This window comes from Hibiscus syriacus, unplaced genomic scaffold, assembly GCF_006381635.1.
Source record: "Hibiscus syriacus cultivar Baekdansim isolate YM2019G1 unplaced genomic scaffold, ASM638163v2 tig00110819_pilon, whole genome shotgun sequence".
In the NCBI taxonomy this organism is placed as follows: Eukaryota; Viridiplantae; Streptophyta; class Magnoliopsida; order Malvales; family Malvaceae; genus Hibiscus; species Hibiscus syriacus.
This window is the reverse complement of record NW_024062875.1, coordinates 775817-797144: the sequence shown is the minus strand read 5'-3', so window position 1 is coordinate 797144 and position 21328 is coordinate 775817. Positions and strand designations below refer to the sequence as shown.

At 35.0% G+C, this 21328-nt stretch overlaps 1 protein-coding gene across 3 annotated transcripts; it reads right to left on the bottom strand.

Annotated features, from left to right (window-relative positions):
* Nucleotides 1-1651: 1651 nt before the first annotated feature.
* On the bottom strand, nucleotides 1652-7998 carry LOC120142203 (transcription factor LHW-like). Of its 3 annotated transcripts, none has more exons than XM_039156946.1 (11): nucleotides 7272-7998; nucleotides 5557-5775; nucleotides 5347-5428; nucleotides 5086-5127; nucleotides 4952-5011; nucleotides 4604-4870; nucleotides 3167-4543; nucleotides 2966-3067; nucleotides 2618-2731; nucleotides 2407-2532; nucleotides 1652-2139 (listed from the first exon to the last, which is right to left on the bottom strand). In XM_039156946.1, the coding sequence occupies exons 1-11, from the start codon at nucleotides 7364-7366 to the stop codon at nucleotides 1960-1962; spliced, it is 2664 nt and encodes an 887-aa protein (XP_039012877.1). In that variant the 5' UTR covers nucleotides 7367-7998; the 3' UTR covers nucleotides 1652-1959. The 3 variants fall into 3 exon arrangements, with proteins under 3 accessions (XP_039012877.1, XP_039012876.1, XP_039012875.1); XM_039156945.1 differs by having other exon boundaries at nucleotides 3167-4634; nucleotides 4689-4870; XM_039156944.1 differs by having other exon boundaries at nucleotides 3167-4870.
* Between the last annotated feature and the right edge of the window lie 13330 nt (nucleotides 7999-21328).

Genomic DNA, 21328 nt, shown 5'->3' with positions numbered 1-21328 from the left:
TTTGAACTGTACGTTAACATGTTAACTGAGATATGATAGTCGTTTGAGATTCTGTGATCAGATTTTATCATAATCCAATCAGCAGGTTAACTTCCAGCTCATACCGTCGTCGATTTTTAGCGGAAAATGATGAGTTTGGAACATATGAATAGTCAAGTGACCAGTTTGTAACTGTTAATTGTCGAAGAACTCAATAAAGCAACACCCTATAGTCAGATGATGATTTTGTAACTTTTAATAGTCAGGGAACTCAATAAAGCAACACCTTCTAGTCGGGGACCATTTTTATATTTTACCCTAAAATTTATTTCGTGTTGAAAAGAAAATACACAACATTTGTCCGAATTACAATTTTCATTGTCTAAAAACTATTTAATTTCGTATGAAAGAATCGAATGAATTAAAAAAATGGTTGGATAAGTACCGAGAATCCTGTGGGAATAATATGATTGATGACATTATTTTAGAAATTAAGCAACTCTCGAGTCGACATGCATTGATATCAGGCTGCATGGGAAACAAATAAGAAGAAGAAGAAATTGCCCGAAAATGCTATATATCTATAAATAACGTACGATGGTGGATCCAAGTTTAGTCATGAAACATGATTAGGGATGGACGCTTAATTTTATCTTATGGAACGATTTTTTAAAATTTTAAATGGATAAATATATAAAATTCTGGGAAGGCTAAAATAAATTATTAATATATGTAGACATGTAGAATATTCACTCATCTACTTGCTTTCATTCGTATATGTTGTTCAAGTTCTTTGGGGAATAATATTAGGGTTTATATCAACAATGTCTCTTTTGTTTTTGCAGTTTCCAGCTCCTCCTCCAAATTCCAACCCTTGCTATGGTATACGATTCCACGTTGCGAATTTTAACAACTATATTTTCATTCATTTTTCCATTATTCTTTTACATTTTTATCATCATCAATTCATGCAAGTTATTGCCCCTTTCTTTTTTCCTTTAAAGATTTGTCTCAAGAAACTTAGTAATGATATATAATTTTATATATTATCGATAATCTACTAAAAAAATAAATATATGCAAGTTATAGCTTATTCTAAGTATTTTTAAAAATTTTATTAATTCGCACGAACCAAACGATTTTGATGGTAAAAAAATTATTGCTATTCCCTAAGGTTTCGAGTTTGAGCATTATAAATGTCATGAATGTGAGCGTTCAAATAGTTGAAAGTTGACTTTGAACATATACTACCTTATACTTAACCACAAATTAATAAAAAAAATTATTAATTTATTGATGATTTGTTTTGATATAACTCACTGATGTTGTAGAACCAAGATATTAGTGTGTTTGGGTTTAGGGTTTAATAACTTTCAGTGTTTTCAAAATATTTTTTTATGTATTAGTGTGTTTCGGTTTACTGTTTAAGATGTATCAATATTTTTAAAATAATTTTCATATATTATATATACATGCAAATCTACCTCAATTTCATATATATACATCATTTTCTGTAATAAATATGTTCATGGGTGGGTCAGCTTGCTCTGGTTTAGGTTTAGAATTTTAGCCAGCATGTCACCCCGAATTTAAGATATATATCTTATTTTTTTATTAGTTTAGGATTATTTTTATTGAACTTAAATAGACCATCACTCCGCAGATGCACAGATTAGCAGAAAATCAAAATGCAGTCCCTTAGCTGCTGGCAAACCCGTGCATATTATGAACACAATACGATTACACGAAACGATAAAATTCATCAAATGGTCCAGCAAAATCCGAATACATGCCATTTAAAAGCTCTGGACAAGTTTTCATTACCTAAACAAATCCCGCCCACGAGGGCAAGGTCAGCGAAAAAGAGGTTAGTCGAGGTCCGAACCACCGAATCTAGAGACTGTATGTTAGTCACGGCAAGCAAATATAGGGCCCGCTCTTAACATGTCTACAAACCGGAATACCGGGGAGCAAGGTGGTTCACTGTAAACTACTGGCCCTACCGGTCGCGGGTATGTATGCAGCTTCAGGAAACGAGTGTCGAACCACCATGTTGCTATTGAACGCATTGGCAGATGAAGCGCTGTTGCCCTTTGCAGTTTGCTCCAGAAGACGAACAAGTGACATAAATATCTCCACCCTCGTAACATCCCTGTTTGCCTGTACCGGAAAACTCTAGTTAAATGACAACAATTCGAATAATAGTTTATTTTTGCCATGCGAAAGAAACAAATGTAATGTAACGGAAATTACATTGTCTCTACAAGTCAATAATATCCTAGAAAATATTGCTACAATATTCTCATTCGTACTCTGCCTAATAATTGCAGAGTAGAAATGTAACTGGACTGCATAACATTAATCAATTAATTGGTATGATTGACCGGAACAAACACATATTGGAATCGGATACTCGTAAGATCTTACCTCCACAGTGAAACGTGCCCAGATCTTGTCACTCCTAGTTTCCATAACTCCCTTCAAGATGGTCAATCCCAACCCTCTGATAAAGTCGGCTATTTCCAGGAAGAAACCCCGTTCTTCGCAAAGCATCTGTCATGGGACGTAAACAAAATGCGGTCACACAGATGGAACAATGAAGATAAATTTAAGGCAGCTTCAAATGAAAGAGTCCCACCTCTACAAGCATCTGACGAGGTATATTGAGATCCTCAACCACAATAGGGCACAGCATAGATTGTGAGCCGACCTCAAATGCCCATGTCGCACCTCCCTCAAAGTTCTCCTTTATCTGCAAACTCAAACATCTTAAAGTCTAAAAGCTTCCACGGATATAATACTGCCAGTTGACATTTATTGTACAAAAGACATCAGAGAATATAGTATGCATATAAGAACATTGCTTCTCAGACATCTGAGATAGCAATGTCACCACAACCAACCGCAACAAGATCTGATAAATAAACATTTTAGAACATAGGACACATAGGAGAACTAGATTACAAGCATAAAATAATTGCCATACCTTAGACTCTCCTGTTTGTTTTAACTTGTCTGCATGTTTCGTAACACTTTGTAGGAAAAGCATATGCTTGATGGTTTTTTCAAGAAGAGCATCTATGCTACACTGTTGAATCACATTAAAGGGTGGACATTAATGACAACATTCATTACGGTAAAAGCATAGCACAGAATTTAGGTATATCAAGTTAAAAATATGCATTACTTTCGCTCCATTTGGTACAATTTCCCTCAAATCCTTCACTCGATCTTGAATCATCTGGCGATCTTTTGGCCTGAGTCGAGAGTTCTCTCCAGGTTTTAGTCTTTTGCAATTTGGTTTAGTTGTATCATTGTTCCTTTTCGAGTCTGCAGTAGCAACACTCGTACCATGCCTTGAATTATGACCCTGCTCAACCAATGAACTGATTTGAGACCCATACATTGAAGTAATCTGAGAATAAGTTCCAGCATCATCCTTGCTACAGCCAGATCGACAAGAAATGGATGGAAGAGTTCCTCCCTTCAACGGAGACTTAGGAAGATCACCTAGTAACTCCCCACGAACTTGGTTGGAAATGTTAACCAGACCAAAGGTAGTGGAACTACTAGGAACAGATACATTACTGAACTTTGTCAATGTTGTCCTGCAGGACATGTTATCATCTGATATCTGCTTTGCAGCAGAATGGACACTAGAAACCACAGAATCCAAAAGATGATCTTTACCCACCCCAGAATAAATAACCCGGTTGGAAATCCCTTCACCAGCAGAACAATGATCAGAAAACAAATTGAGCATATCCTTAAATATTGAAGTATCCTTGCCCACATTTTGCATGTTCAAATCTTGTCCCTTGCCAAGAACATTGTTACATTTCCTGCCAAGCAATTTATTCTTTAAATCTGCCCCCAATACATCAAACAAGTCATCTCCTGGTGGAGGCTGGACGTATGCATCTCCATAGTTAACATTCAAGGATCTAGTACTCGAACTTCCACTTTCATGCTTCACAATATCATGAAAAGCACTTGGAAGTCGCTCAGGAAAAGGCATGCCATCATCAGCATGGGGAAGCGGGATCCTCAGTGCTTCAAACAAATCATTATCTGTACTTTTCTTCTTTGGAATACACACAAGTTTCTCAAAGTTGTGTCCTCGATTTGGAAGTCCTGAAAGCATACTAGTCGTTAACTGATCTGTCAGGATGGATAAAGGAACCTCCACCGTAGACGAACCAACTTGCTGAACCATGTTCCCCGCTAATCGTGTGCAAGAAGTAACAACTTCTAGGTTTTGCAATTTTGTAACAATGCCTGGGATTGATTTTGGATTCACTTGACTATTTGGTGCAGTAATGTTATTGTCAACATGATTCCGTAGGACATCTGATAAAACCTGTTGCTCCATTGATTTTATGCTGCTATGACTGGCAATTGGTTGACCAATCATGGGCAGACAGTTGAACCTAGAACTTGAGTTGCAAAAAGAAACTTGAGGGTTCAGCCACAAAGCCGAGTTGGAGTGAATTACTTCAGCACCGAAAACTCCAGATTCCATTTGACTTCTAAAATTCAGGTTTGGCTTCATCTCTGGGCTGATTTTTGATTCACAGTGATCATCATGAGGTCTAGCCTGGGAGGTTTCTTGAATATGTTTGATCAGGGAAGATGATTGGCCCATAACCATGGAAGCCTGAGATGAATTGCTTTGTTGGTTACAGCCATCAGAAACTAAAGTCATGGAATTTGCAGGCCTAAAAATTCCAGCTGAATCCATTGCAATGGGATTTTCTAAGGAAATGGGAATCCTGGTTTTCCCAATGCATTCATTTGCTCTGTAGCTGTTAGAGAGAAGAGCTCCAGGGATGCATCCCAAACCGAGAATTAATCTCTTCACATCGTTCAGAAATCCCATGTTCTCCATAATCTGAAGAAGAACAGGAAAACACTTGAGCTTCAAGGCAACTAATAGGGTAAAACATCAAGCATGCACAGTTAAGTTGCTTACAGTCGTGGAAGAACCGAGCTGAAGAACCCCATGAGGATGAACAGGAATAACTGCAACAGTCTGAAGTGGATAAAAGTCAAATAATGAAGCAGAGAGGAAAAATAAAGAGCTAGAGCCGAAAAAAATTATCAAACCTGCATGCCAGCTGAAAATTGGAGGTGGACCTCATTTAGAACCTAGAAGCATGCACACAAAAATGTCATGCTATGTTTTGTTACATGACACTACCTAGACAATTACCGTGAAAGAAAGTTCATGAGAAAACATCTATTTATATTCAGTTACCATCTGAACTTGTTATCACATCTTAAGAGTTGATGCATCAAAAAAGAACAAGTTTGTTGTGTTTAACATTTGATGCTTGGAGAACTCAGAAGTTACAATTAGTAATATACCTCTGGGGGGTGGGCATCTGTAGTGTAATTATCTGCAAGAATCCACTGATGCTTACCAGTAAATGCCGCTTGGCCAACTAATCTGAAAAACAAAGAAAGCAGTTCCTCACAATTCCTTTTTTTGAATAAAGAAGGACAAGAACTTTAAAAGAGATTGATTAAATAATCTGTAAGCAGAAAACTGGACAGCATTGAAAAGCTTAGGCTTACCCTTGCCCAACTATATTAAAGCGATTATTAGTCATCGTTTTGTTTATCAGCAAATGGACTTTATCGTCCCATGTTCGACTCCCAAATTGAGAAGAACTTTCCGAATGCCAGCATCCCTCCTGCTCTCGGAATGACAATTCGGGATTCTGAAGTCCGGCAATGCATGGAGGGACCCAGGACGGTGCAGGTTCATAGTAACATTCCTCCCAAATTAGTAACCTGCAAAGCATAAAACACCCGGTTTAGGCCAGGAAGACAAACAATTTTCTTCTTTTAAGAAGGCAAAAATAGTTAAACTCTTCAAACAGACACTAAGGCAAATGATGCCAAAAGTTTAGCCATCAATCAAAGGAGATTACAAATGAAAATAAATGCATATAATGCCATTTAACTCCGAGATATCTCATCCAATTGGGGGTAATAAGTTTAGAAAACATAACAAAAAAGTGAATTGTCCAGGTTTCTAATATTGTTTCTTTTCTCTACATTTTCTCCAGCGGCCAAACAGGCCAGGACAAAAGCAACTAAGGGGCTGTTTGGATCAAGGAATGTGGGATTATCATGGGAATGAAATCCACATTCCCATATTTGGTTGGACGAGAATCTCATTCCCGGTAATATTTTATTACCAATATTAGATTTTTAGGTATATTATCGAGAATGTCATTATCTCTCTTTCTTTAGGTATCGTTGGATTACCGGCGTTTTGGACTAAAATGTCTTTAGATTTTTTTTTCAAAAATATTCTTCTTCTGTTATTGAATAATAAAAATTCTACAAAAGTTAAATTACAAATTTATCCTTAAACTATTTTAGATTTATAAAAAGATCTATAATTAAAATTTTATATGAAGTTCAGGGGTTAATATAAAATTTTACTCTTTCATTAAACCTTTTTACATTGTCAATTTTGTAAAAATATATATATAAATTTTATTAATTTTAAATTTTTTTAAAAAATATATATAAATATTTTTGAACTTGTTAAAAAAACAAATATATAATAAGGCCAATTTGGTCAAATATAAATTCAATAATCTTTTATTCCTTTAACCAAACAAGATAATTTTACATTTCTGATAAACTAACCAAACACAAAATACAACATTCTGATTAATCCTATTCCTAGATAATCTTACATTCCATGAATCAATCGTTCCCTAAGAGTAGATTCTACTCGATCAATAAAAGGAAAACAAATTTCTGAATCAATGGATTTCAGCAGTGAACTGGTCCAATACAAGAAGGTTTCTTGTCAAACTTAAAATACACATCTACTTTTCAATATGATTCTTTAAGACAAAACAGAATAATCCAAAACACAAAGTGCCAAAAGTAGAAAAGAAAAAGCAGCACCAGATCATAAATCAAAAGAAAAATTACAAGATAACGGTAACCAATCAAAGTTCAACACGCCTTAAAGCAAGTTTTGCACCTCAAGAGTAAAAAAAAAATAGTTTTGTGCGAGAAAATACTATCAGCAATGGCGGATCTCCTCCTCTACTTGGTTGCCAAGAAAACCATTAAAAAAGTTCACTTTGTGTGTGTGTGTGTGTGGAGTATTTTGTTTCTACTTTATTAGCTAAACCAAATGAAGATACACGCATATGCATAGCACTATAGAAAAACACTAAATGTTCTCTTATTTTCCCTTCGATTTTCTCCACAACCAAACAACCCCAAAAGAAAAGGCAAAAGCAAACATAGAAACTTACTTAGAATTCTGGCAGCCGATCTTACAAAAGACAGCATAAGACCACTGGTTCACCCCACAAAGTGACTTCAAAGTTTCTTTCAACAAACCACCCATCACTCTTCTCCTTTTATCCTCTTCTTCTCAAAGATCATATATATAATATTGAGGCAAAGAAGCCAACAAAAAAACAACTCAAGGTGCAATTTTTATAATATCCCACACTGAAGAAACATGAAAAAAGGAGCAACTAAAGCTAACTTCCTCTACAAGAGCCTCTACCAGCCTGCTTGGTTCTCAACCCACCGCTTCTTTTTCTTTCTGGATCCAAATTTCCTGCTATCATCTTCCTGCAACCTCTCCCCATCAACCCTTTTGTTATCTTTTAACAAATACTACTGAACCAAGTTAAACAAAAGAAGAAAAAAGGAACTTTTTTCTCCTAGATAATACCACAAGCTTCAAGCTTGACGATGGCCAAAGTTTGCTCCATTTGTGTTTCACTTGCAGACACAACAAGTGGGGAAATTACTCAAAAAAAGCAGACAGAAAAAAAAAGAAAAAATTGAGAGAGGTTTGTGAGTCACTTGCAACTTTGAGTTGAAACTTGATGAGCTTTTGTTTTCTCGGTTTTGTGGGATTCTATTTTTCTCTTCTCTTCTCTTCTCTTCTAAAATGCTCAACAGAAGGGTTATTTTTTGACATAAGCAGAGAGTTTAGGAAAAATTACGAGGGATGCCACTAATACCTGATGGAACTTGGCAGTATAGTTTGTAATTTCAAAAACAACATATTATTCACTAATATTAAGATTTGTAATATAATAATTATTTACTTAGGGATGGTAAATGGGTACAGTTTTGTGGATTTCGTACCGCATCTGTTCTAATTGGAGCGGGGATAGGTATAATTTTAGCAGGTAGTGGGCGGGTGTGGATTTATAAAGTGGTACCCGTCGTGGGTGGTGGGCGGATAATGAGTTTGAGACATTACCCGCCCCACATCCGTCCACCCAGCTAAATATCTATTAAATTTTGGACCATTATGAATTTAGGTATAATTTTAGAAACTAATTTATAAATTTTAATATTGTATAATATATAACATATAATTTATCCAAATATTAAGGATATTTAGTCTTTAATCTGATTTTTAATTAGGAAAATATTCGACTCTTTGATTAAACCTATAATCCTACTAACCACGTCACTTTCTATGTTCTTTAGCATATGTTGTCTATCCAAACACAAATTAACCGTACTATAATTATTAACATCAAAAGCAGTAATTTTTATTTTCTTTAGCCCCTCAAACCCCATATTAGGCGCATTATGAGCATTAACATCGAAAGCAACACAATAATCCAGCTTTGCGACTACATGCTCCCTACAATTTGTCTCCATAACATTCGTAGAGCTACTCCTTTAACAAATTGAAGCATGCGCTGCTACCCCATCACGAATTGTCTGAGAATCAACTCCAACATCCCATTAGTTTGCTGTCAGGCGGATTTATATGGGTATGTTGCTAGTAGATAGTAGGTGTGGGGATGAATTTAAAAATGTACCGCGTGAACGGGTGTTGATTTAAAAATTTATACCTATCATAGGTGGTGAGCGGGTGATAGATTAAAAAATATTAGGTGGGTATAGAAATAAGGAAGGGGTATCCACATCCAATCCTCCCGATTACCATTCCTAGTGATTTACTTCCTGTTAGCAGTCGTTAGTGGGGTAAGAGAATGCTGATGTGGCACGTTATATGAGCGGACGGACTTAACACCTTTTGACTGGGTCATTTTATTTGCTTCGCCTTTTACTTCTTTTCTCTTCCTTATCTTTGCTATCATACTCTACCAGGGATTAGACCTTCAATGTTGGAAATAAAACACTCACACAAACAACTTTTATTGAAACTCAAACAAATATTACAAGAGTACTCTCACTCAAAAACAAGAACTACAACTCACTCTTATAAGACTTTGCTTCTTCACTCACTTAGAAGCTCTTAATTTTTCTTGATGCTTAAAACTAAAATGGGAAGGGATATTTATACTACTCAAGAACAATCCTACACCACACAAATAAACTAATTTAAACCATTACAAATTCAACAAATATCTAACTCTCACCTAACTAAATTGATGTAAGCAATGACATCATTAATTAAATGATGTAAGCAATGACATCTTTAATTAAATGATGTAAGTAATGACATCAATTTAGTTTGGGTTTGGGTTTAGGCTCCCATAATGGATCAAGTTTATGATCCAACACCCTCCCTTAAACTTGATCTCGTATTCTGCCGGTGTGCTTATTGGCTTACAGTTCTCCATCTTGAACTTCTTCAGTATCTCCTTTGCATAGCTTTCCTGTGAAATGAAAATTCCATCATTTTGTTGCTTAACTTCAATGCCAAGGTAGTACGCCATGAGCCCCATGTCTGTCATCTCGAATTCTTTCATCATCACATCCTTGAATTCATTAAACATGCTTGGGTTGCTTCCAGTGAAGATCAAATCGTCCACGTAGAGGCACACGATCAAAATATCTTCATCTTTGATCTTGATATATAGAGCATGCTCGTAGGGACATTTGTTGAAGCCATTCTCTTGGAAGTACTTGTCGATTCGGCTATTCCATGCCCTTGGTGCTTGTTTTAGCCCGTAAAGAGCCTTCTTCAACTTCAACACCTTGTCTTCATGCCCTTTGACTTCATAGCCTGATGGTTGCTGAATGTAAAGTTCCTCTTCAAGAACTCCATTTAGGAAGGCGGACTTTACATCCATCTGTTGTATCTTCCACTTGTTTTGAGCTGCCAAAGAAATGATTAGTCTGATAGTCTCCAATCGAGCAACAGGAGCAAATACCTCATCATAGTCAATTCCAGCCTTTTGACTATAGCCTTTAGCAACTAGCCTCGCCTTGTGCCTTTCAATCTCTCCTTTGGCGTTTTGCTTTGTTTTGTACACCCATTTGACACCTATCGCCTTATGTCCCTTGGGAAGTGAGGTAAGTTCCCATGTGTCATTCTTCTCGATGGCCTTGATTTCTTCGTCCATCGCATATCTCCATTTCTTTTCTTGTACCGCTTCTTGAAAGCTCACTGGTTCACAATCGGCAAACAGACAAAATAATGTAAGATTATCTTGTCGTTCAGTTACCTCATAGAGATCTCTAAGGCTTCTTGTGCGTTGCACAACTCTTTCACTTTGACTCCCACTTGACGATGATGAAGGTGATGAGTCTCCTTGAGTGGTTGATGTTGGTGAAGTGGGTGGAGTTGCAAGCTCTTGTTGAGATTCATCTAGTTGCTCCCTCATTGTCTGCTCATCTTCTTCAAACTGAGGAAAGAAATTGAAGTCATCTGTATGGGAGTTAAAATCCCATTCTCCTTCTTCGTTGAAGACCACATCTCGACTAATCACAAACTTCTTATTTTCTGGATTGTACAACTTGTAGCCCTTCGAATTAGCATCATAGCCGATGAAGATAAAACTCTCGCTTTTATCATCAAGCTTCGTTCTTCTCTCGTCTGGTACGTGAACATGGGCTATACTTCCAAAGGTTCTCAAGTGGGAAATGCCAGGCTTTCTTCCACTCCATGCCTCTTGCGGTGTCTTTCCCCATACACTTCTTGTTGGAGATCGATTTGACAAGTAGACTGCACACGATACTGCTTCCGCCCAAAATTCTTTGGGTAGTTTCTTGCTTTTGAGCATGCTTCGTGCCATGTCGAGGATTGTTCTATTCTTTCTTTCTGCCACACCATTTTGCTGGGGGGATCTAGGAACTGTCATTGGTCGACGAATTCCATTTGCTTCACAGAACTCTTGAAACTCCCTGGAAGTAAATTCTCCACCTCGATCGGATCTCATGGCTTTGATCTTTCTACCGCTTTCTCTCTCCACTGCTGCTTTGAACTTCTTGAATACTTCAAAAACTTCTGACTTCTGTTTCAAGAAATATACCCAGGTTTTTCTTGAAAAATCATCAATGAAGAGAAGAAAATAGTTATTGTTACCGAGAGAACTTGGCTTGATCGGTCCACACACATCGGTATGGATGAGCTCAAGTGGCTTCTTAGCTCTTGTCTCTGACTCCTTTGGAAAGCTTTTCCTGAATTGTTTCCCGACTAGACACCCTTCACAGAGTTGGTCAGGATGGTTGATGTGAGGTAGTCCTTTCACCATCTCCTTCTTAGATAATAGCTCTAGACCTCCAAAATTTAGATGCCCAAATCGAAGATGCCAAAGCCATGATGCATCTTTGTAGCAAGCTTTCAGGCACTTTGCAACATCATTTTGTATGTTGATCAAGAACATTCTATTCTTTGACATCGGCACTTTAGCAATGAAGTTATTCTTATCATCTTTTATAGAAAGATTATAATTATTCATATGAATATCATAACCTTTCTCTACCAGTTGTCCTAAACTTAAAATGTTACTTTTCATATTGGGCACATAGTAGACATTTGAAATAAATTGATGTCTCCCATCTTTCAAACGGATAAGAATGTTACCTCTCCCTTTCACTGCTATTGTGGAATCATCTCCAAACGAAACATTTCCACTTACTGACTCGTCTAGCTCCACAAACATGTCTTTCCTTCCACACATGTGATTGCTTGCACCACTGTCAAGATACCAGGAATTTGCTTGGCCACCATCAGTTTCCTTTCGTGCTAGAAGAAGAGTTTCTTTGCCATCTGTCTTTTCCTCCACGTAATTGGCCTTCTCCTCAATTTTGTTGTTGGGAGCTCTACATTCTGAAGCATAATGCCCAAATTTTGACAATTATAACATCGAATTTGAGATTTGTCATACTTTGAGTTTGGATTAATTCTTCCACGGCCTCGTGTTGAGCTTTCTCCTTTCTCATAGTTGTTGTTGGAATTGTTATTGTTGTAATTCCAGCCTCGTCCACGACCTCGACTTCCACCTCGTCCATGGCCTCTACCTCTGCCTTGGCCACGTTGGTTTCTATCATTGCGTTGGCTCTCATGCATATCCTTGAGTTGCAGCTTGAGGAGTTGCTCAGTAAACTCATGCTTCTTTTTATGCTTCTCTTCGTATGCTTGCAATGATCCTTGGAGCTGTTCGATCTTCATTTCTTCCAAGTCTTTAGTTTCTTCAATCGTCACGACGATGTGCTCAAATTTGGGATCCAACGAACGGAGTATCTTCTCTATTATCCTCACATCGTCTAACTTTTCACCATTTCTTTTTAATTGATTAGAAACAGCTACTACTCTTGAGAAATAATCTGAAATAGACTCAGATGCTTTCATGTTTAAGGATTCGAATTCACCTCTTAATGTTTGGAGACGAACCTTCTTCACTTGCTCGGATCCTTTGTAAGAGGTTTGCAGCTTCTCCCACGCTTCCTTGCTAGAGCTTGCACTTGAAATCTTTTCAAAACCATCATCATCTAATGCTTGATAGATGAGGTAGAGAGCCTTCTTGTCTCTCTTTCTTGAATCCTTCAAAGTTGTCTTTTGATCTGGTGTAAGAGTAGCAAAAACATCATCATCCGCAGGCTCATTATAGCCTTTCTCTATGATATCCCACACATCTTGTGATCCAAGAAGTGCCTTCATTTTGATACTCCAATTGTCGTAGTTGTTGTTGTTGAGTGTCGGAACTTGGAATGGTGCCATACCATTTGCCATATCTCTCAATATAATGAGATTTTGTAAAATCCGATTGCACGGATGAATCCGGAACGATGAAAAAAAAAAACTTTGGAGGGACTTGGACAACTCGGTCAAGTGCTCCAACTCGGCTGAATCGGCTCAACTCGGTGAGTCAACTCGATTTTCTGGCAGCAGTCTTCCGGCGGTGCGTGGCGGTGCGTCAGAACTCAGATTGAGAAAATTCTGGCGGCGTCGTATTCCTCTTGTCGAGACCTTCGATCTTTCCAACTCTCTCTGATGCCACTTTGTTGGAAATAAAACACTCACACAAACAACTTTTATTGAAACTCAAACAAATATTACAAGAGTACTCTCACTCAAAAACAAGAACTACAACTCACTCTTATAAGACTTTGCTTCTTCACTCACTTAGAAGCTCTTAATTTTTCTTGATGCTTAAAACTAAAATGGGAAGGGATATTTATACTACTCAAGAACAATCCTACACCACACAAATAAACTAATTTAAACCATTACAAATTCAACAAATATCTAACTCTCACCTAACTAAATTGATGTAAGCAATGACATCATTAATTAAATGATGTAAGCAATGACATCTTTAATTAAATGATGTAAGTAATGACATCAATTTAGTTTGGGTTTGGGTTTAGGCTCCCATAATGGATCAAGTTTATGATCCAACATTCAAGACGTCGTGGTGGTGGTGGGTTTTGGGAACACTGAAATATGTAAGTATTCTCTTTAATTTTTTTAAACCAAAAAGAAGATGATTAGAGGAAAGTGTCACAGAAAATGAAGAAGACATACAAGAAGTAGTTTTTCTTAAAGGAGATTTAGAAATATTTTGTGATAGTACCTTGTCTGTCAAGATTATTTCTCATGCTCCATCCAATACATCTGGTGAATTAAGGAAAAACGTAAATTCCATGTAAACAAAAGGATTTTAGGCTAAGGCATGAAGACAACAAAAAAAAACAAAAGGGAGAAGATAGTACCTCAAGGTGGCTTTTCACATGTGAAATGGTGAGCCCTTTCACATCCATCAGTTGAAGAACAAGTTTTGTCGTAGCTTCTAAAGAAATATATGGAGACGCTTATCATTAGAAAGATAATTCTAAGGAACCAGAAAGTTAAACAAGCACAAATAAAAAGAAGAATGAAAGATGAATTTACTGTGTTGGGTTGGCCATTAAGCCTTTCAATGGCCTGAATGAAACAATGGCGAAGCTCAGGTGTCCATCTCAAACGAGGTACCTTTGATCTTATGTACGGCCTGAATGCACCGCTCCTCCCAAAATTTCCCATTTTTTTGCTCCAATCACCACAAAAATTCCTTCTTTAAAACCACTTATTAATTACTAAGCAAAACCCTGAAATGCCAAGGTGCCTCCTTTCACCAACACGATCACTTGCAACAAACAAATACTTAATTAAAAAATGACCTATCTTTCAAGGTTTTATGCTATACTTTAACACTCTAGGTACAAAGCAGCAACGATGACACCTCAAAAAAGCTAAGGAGTATAATGTAAGAATTTGACACCTCCGCTTCTGTACAATTATTTCTCTCATTCTCATGTATGTGATGTAAACTGTTAAGGAATTTTAAGTGGTGGAAACTTGATTAACCTGGCAAAGAAGCGAACGAATGTTGTACCTATTATCGAAGATGTCAGGCATCCAGCTAAATAAAGGATGCTAGTTGACATCGTCAATGTGATATTTTTTAATGTTGCCCAACCTGGTCAGACCAGGATTCTGAATTTGAATGCATGGTATTTTCTAAAAGCTGACGGTCATTTTGTTATTTCAAACTCAACGGTTCTAAACGAGGAAGTATTCCTCTTGAACCTTTTTAGCGAGATCACGCTTGTGTTGTTGGCGGATATCAAATGCCAAAGAAATAGAAAGCTGCAAGTGCTTAATATTTTCTTGGTTGTCCTTTAAGCCTATGTTTTATATTTGTTAGAGAAGGGATTTTGAGAAAATGTATTGTCTAATTTATTGTAATTTTTCTTTCCTGGTTTTTTGTTTTGTTGAATTTGGATTTTCATTAAAACTCAAAGTTAATGATTTTGAACGTTTAGACCTAAAAAAAAGTGTATTGCTGCAATGGATGCTCGTGAGGGTTGTTTATCAAGCGATGGTTTTGATATTACATTTCTTCTTGTCATGGTTATGTTTCTTTCATTGCTGGGTACATTCAGTTTCATAAAAAATCTTATTTCTTGATGATGATGATAGTGATGAAATTCAAAGACAAAAAAGAAAGCAGCTAGGGGTATTCATTCGGTTAATTCTGTCACTGATCGAACCAAATAACCATTAACCGAATTAATTGATTTTTCTTTAATCGTTAACTGAATCGAATTTTTTTCAAAATATTTTAACCGAACCGAACTAAGTTAAGTTAATTTCACCAATTAATCGAATTAATCGAAATTTATAAATAATATATATTAAATATTAAATATTTTTGGTTAATTTGATAGGTTAATTCAGTTAAAATTAAAGTTTAAACACTCCTAAAGCTATATAATATATTAGATATTTAATAATTTTGATTAATTTGATTAATTAACCGATTTCAAACCGAATTAATCGGTAACCAAAGTTTGATTAATTTGATTAATTAATCGTTAACCGACCAAACCCAAATTAATTGAAAAAAATCGGTTCAGTTTGGTAATTCAGTTTTAGCCGAATATAAACACCCCTAAAAGGAAAAATTATACGACACTCGACGAGCACCGACAAACACCACTAACGATGAGCAATTAGTTTAATTTATAAAATTTTAAAATTCTAAATGACTCAATGTATAATTATAAATTAGTTAAAATTCTAAAGGTAAATTACTTAAAATAAAATATTAATTATGTTATTTTTCATAATCTTTTTTGGGTAAATTGTACCATTGACCACCTAATATTGTCGTTTTTCATTTTGACCATAATTTTTAAAATTTTATTAATCAGATCATTCAACTATTTAAATACATTTAATCAAGTAACTTGTCGTTAAACTTTAACGAAAGTGTACAGTTAATAAAATTGGTATAATTAAATATTTGATCCCAATATTTATAAATTCTATCAATTTGGTCATAATTTTAATTCAATTTAATAAATTTAATCTCAAATTAAGTGATAACACGTGTCACTACCATATTAGAAGAAATCTTATTAATTTTAATTATTTTATTTAATTTATTTTGTATCCAATAAGGTGGTGTATTTGATAATCTACTCTTAAGGAGAATTGAACCAATGTTTAAAAGAATTACAAGGTATGTATAAACCACTAGGCTATACCCCTCACTTAGTAATGTTTTACAACATTTTATGTATTTGGTTTCCAATTGAAGACCATATAATATAAAGAAAACAAATTGAAAGGTGAATAAGTAATTGAAGGGATTCGAATTTGGGTCCTATGAGATGATTGGGTGAGTTGTTACCACTTGACCAACAAGTAATTTTGACTTATGTCTTACAACATATTACATTTACCTTGTATTATAAAGAGAGAAAAAATGAATCAAATCTTAATTTTTTTGGAGAATATATAATCATAAAAACTATTTAAGCAAATTTAGTTATTGACTTATAAATATATACTTTTTAAAACGTAGTTAATATAAGATTTAAAATAGTAACAAAATTAATATTTTAAAATAAAATTCAATGTGTATAAAAATAAATTTAATATTTTTAAAATGAATTTGAAATTTAAAAATCAATTTCACCAAATTTAGATTCTAAACTATATTTATTTTTATATAATTAAAGAATAATTTTAATTTTTAACATAATTAATAATCTTTATATATATATAATTCCTTTATATTTAATCATTAATTAAAAATTAAAATTATTAATTATATTGAAAATTTTAATTTAATGTTATAAATAAAGAATAAATATAGTTTAAAATATAAAAGTATAAATTTTATTTTTATTTAAAAAACTCAATTTAATGATTATATATATATATATATATATATAATATTGTAAATTTTAATCAAATAAAGGGTTTGAATCCCTTTACAAGTATGTTAGTTTTCTTTTTCTCTCTCTCTCTACCTTTAGTTATAACAACTTAAATATAAAATTTTAATCAAATATTGTAAATTTTAATCAAATGTAGGGTTTGAATCCCTTTACAGGTATGTTGGTTTGATCCCCTTTATAAGCATATTATATTACATGCATTTTGCTTATCTAACCAGGTTGAGACTTAAATTTATTAAATTAAATTAAAATTATTACTAAATTGATATAATTTATAAATATTGAGGATCAAATATATAATTATACCAATTTTATTAATTATTAATACTTCAGTTAAATGTTAACGACAAGTTCTTAATTGAATGCATTTAAATAGTTGGATGATCTGATTAAAAAATTTCAAAAATAGTGGTCAAAATGAAAAGGGGCAATAGTTAGGTGGTAGGTGGTATAATTTACCCAAAAATTGTGGAAAATAATGTAATTATTAAATAATTTACCTTTATATTTTTAACTAATTTATAATTATACGTTGAGTCCTTTAGAATTTTAAATTTTTATAAATTAAATTAATGATGTTCACCATTAATGGTGCTCGTCTAGTGTGGCAAACTCGTCCCCTAAAAGCAGCTCGGAGTTTGAGTTATAAAAAGGAAGTGAAAAGGCACAACAAGGAAAAGGTAAAAAGATTATTTGGTCATTTGTATTTGTATATAGGGGTTTGTTAGTCAAAGAGCATTTGCAAATGTTAAGGCAACTGATATACTGTGTCGCATCAGTATTTTGTTATCATAGTAACAACAGCTAATTGCGGGTGATCATTTTATTACAAATCAATAATATTAATAACCAATATGTTAATTTTGAAATTTCAGTGGAGAAAACAAAACTTATTCAAACATTGTGATCATTGTTGTAGTTTTGTAACATCCTCAATACCGGGTTAGTGACTAAATTGGAAAGTTTCAGATTTTGGTGATTAAAATAGAATGAATGAATAGTATAAAGATTTATATGTAAATGATTGTGTAGGATTGAATTGAAAGGAAGAAGGAATGGAAGGGCAAAAGAGTCATTTGCAAGAAAAAATAATTAAAGAAGTGATAAGGATATATATGAGTACAAGTGAGATGAAAAGAAGAGAACACCAAAGCCTTCTAGAGTTATCTTCTTCTTCTTTCTTCCTTGTACGTGTGAACCAAAGCAAAGGTAAGATTTCTGATTATTGAGTTTCTTGTTAAATTTAATATTGGGTTTTGATTATTAGATGATAACTAAGCTTAAGGAAAGCTTAAGTTATCTTAACATCAAAGGATGATGGAGTTAGGAGAGATTTAAGATTTGAAGTTCTTAAATGAAATCTTGGAATAGAGTTCATAACTAGAATTGAAAGTTATATTTGACTTGTCATCAATCTAGTTAAGATATACGAAGTGTTAAAAACGGAATTCAAACATGTTGATTTATTAATGTAATTCTTGAATTTCATATGAAGGATAGGATTTGAAGGTTTAAGATGAAATAAATGAGTATAAATTGGTTTAAGGATGTGTACTAGAGTTAAGAATGAAAAAGGGGATTAAACATGAAGGATTTAATCCAAAATGAATGGATTTTTGAGTTTAAAAAGAGGTTCTGGGCAGAGTGCATCGATGCACATTCATAGTGCATCGATGCATCAAGGTTAAAACCCATAAATTGTATGAATGTGCATCGATGCATTGGTAGTGCATCGATGCACTCTTTTAAAATAAAGACAACGAATGCAATTCGTGCATCGATGAATAAGTAGTGCATCGATACATCCCATTAATAGTGAAACATCGAATGCAATCGGTGCATCGATGCACATCGATGCATAAGGAGTGCATCGATGCATCCCAGCAATAATACTACATCGAATACCTTTTATGCACCGATGCATCAGTAGTGCATCGATGCATACCTTCATTAAAAGATGAAATTGACTTTTCTCTTAGTCTAATGAGTGAATCATTAGAGTATATTAGTTATAATACTGATATAGATCCATGTGTGATTATGTAGATACTAAAAGTAAGCTTATTCCGGAACGATCAAAGGATTAGAATCGAATCAAAGTAAAGCTAAGGTAAGTGCATACTATATGTATATTATAATGGAATAAGACTTGTGAGAAGTATAATCCCTATGTTGATTTTTATAATACAGTAGTTGTGAACATGCATACATGATAATTATTGTGATACATGCATAAGATATATATATGTTCATATGATATGCTATGTGATATGATATGTGATATGACCTGTGATATGAGAATATGATATGAAATGACATGAGCTACATGATCACAAGAGAAATGACACGAGCTACATGATCACAAGAGAAATGACATGAGTACATGAACATATGAAATATAAGAATAATGCCCATAGTATACGATATGAGAATTATAGGTGTAATTGGCATGCCAAGAGTCGAGGGTATAATAGTCTTTCGGGACGTAGTCCTTCGGGATGTAGTCCTTCGGGATGTAGTCCTTCGGGACGTAGTCCTTCGGGAGGTAGTCATTCGGGATGTAAGAGTCCTACAGGACGAATATTGAATTAAGGTTCGGTGCTCCATGAGGGAATAGATACGAGCTGTGGTGACAGCATTAGTGCACAACCTCAATGCACTCACATACCTCTAATCTCAATAATATACATGGGCTATGCAATTGAAATACCGATTTACAATGAAAGTGATACAAGAAGGTAAGTTTCGTATGTGCATTATATGTTATCGTGCGATAGATACATGCATATTGAAATGTCATGATCCAATGGTAAGTATGAACATTCATAAGTTTATTGTTGCATATTCATTTATTGCCTCACTAAGTCTATGACTTAGCGTGTAAGTGATTTACACGTAGGTACCAGGAATCAGGAAAAGTGGAAATAGAAGTAGCACAGACATCAATACTACTAAGAGATCAGATCAGAAGTAATTGACAAAGTATGTACTTGGTTATGTATAGAGTGTTGGCATGTAATAAGTGTTAATTACGAATACTCTGATCGATTTTGTATTTTATGGTTTTATGTAAATTAATGTGTTTCGTTTTAATGAAAGTTTTAAAAACTCCCGGGATTTTCTATAAGAGTCAAGGTTTTGAAAAGTCAATGTGACACCTCAGACTTGTATTCGGGTCGGATATGAGTTAAGGGTGTTACATTTAATGGTATCAGAGCTACGGTTTAGTCGATTCTCGGCGTAAACCGAAGTCTAGAGTATCTTATAAGGTATACATGCCAACAAAATAGTGGAAACTTCTGATCTGATGAAATAGTAAGTATGTTGTTTTGCTAATAGAACTATATGGTTGTGTTTTATAGATGTCCGAATAAAGTAGATCTAGAAATGAAGCGGGAGAAGATAGACCCGCTGAAAGCAGTAATTCACCTGCCCTGGCCAGGCAGAGTGAAGAACAGACATCCTCTGGAATGCCTGTCAATGATCAAGATATATTCTTTAGAACGTTAGATGCGGTATTGACGCGTTTCCAACCTCCTGTTACTTCAACTCCAAAAATAAATGTTGCGAAAGAGTTGAAGGGATTAGGAGCTCCAGAGTTTAAAGGGAAGCCAATGAAGGTCCTGTTACTGCAGACCTTTGGCTTAATGACATGAAAGTCATGCTTACGGGACTTCATTGTTCCGATGCTGAGAAGCTGGATGGAGTAATTTCCTTGTTGAGAGGACAAGCAAGGATCTGGTGGACCAATGTTACATTGAGAATGTTTAACGCCCAAGTAACTTGGTCTTTATTTTTAGAAGAATTCAAGCATAAGTACATCGGAGATCAATTTATTCGTCAAATGAAGCAAGAGTTCATGAATCTGAAGCAATGGAATCACACTGTATATGAGTATGAGTGTGAATTCAATAAGTTGAGTTGTTTTGCTGCCGAGCTAGTTCCTACTGAAAATGATGCTTGTGAGTGGTTCGTAGAGGGTTTACGTCCTCGGTTAAAGGAAATGTTGATTTTCTTGAATTTATCATCATTTCAAGAAGTAGTTAACCGTGCCAAGGCTCTGGAAAGAGCTCAGAACGAGAGATTTGAAAATTCGAGAGCTCAGACAGTCAAAAGATCGGGTGCTTCTTCGAGTATCGCACCATCAAAAAGGGGCAAAGATACTGGTTTTCGACCCCAGGTTAGATCAGAATCAATGGCATCCTCCGCTAGAGGATCAAATCAAATGAGAGGTAGACAAACTCAGTCAGTGGAATCTGGAGCTAGGAGAACTAATCAGAGTCAAGCCAGACAATGCCCGCATTGTGGAAAGAATCATTTAGGGGTATGTCGAATGATTTCTGGAGTCTGCTTTAGATTTGGAGACGCCGGACATTTCGTTCGAGATTGTCCAATGTCAACCAGT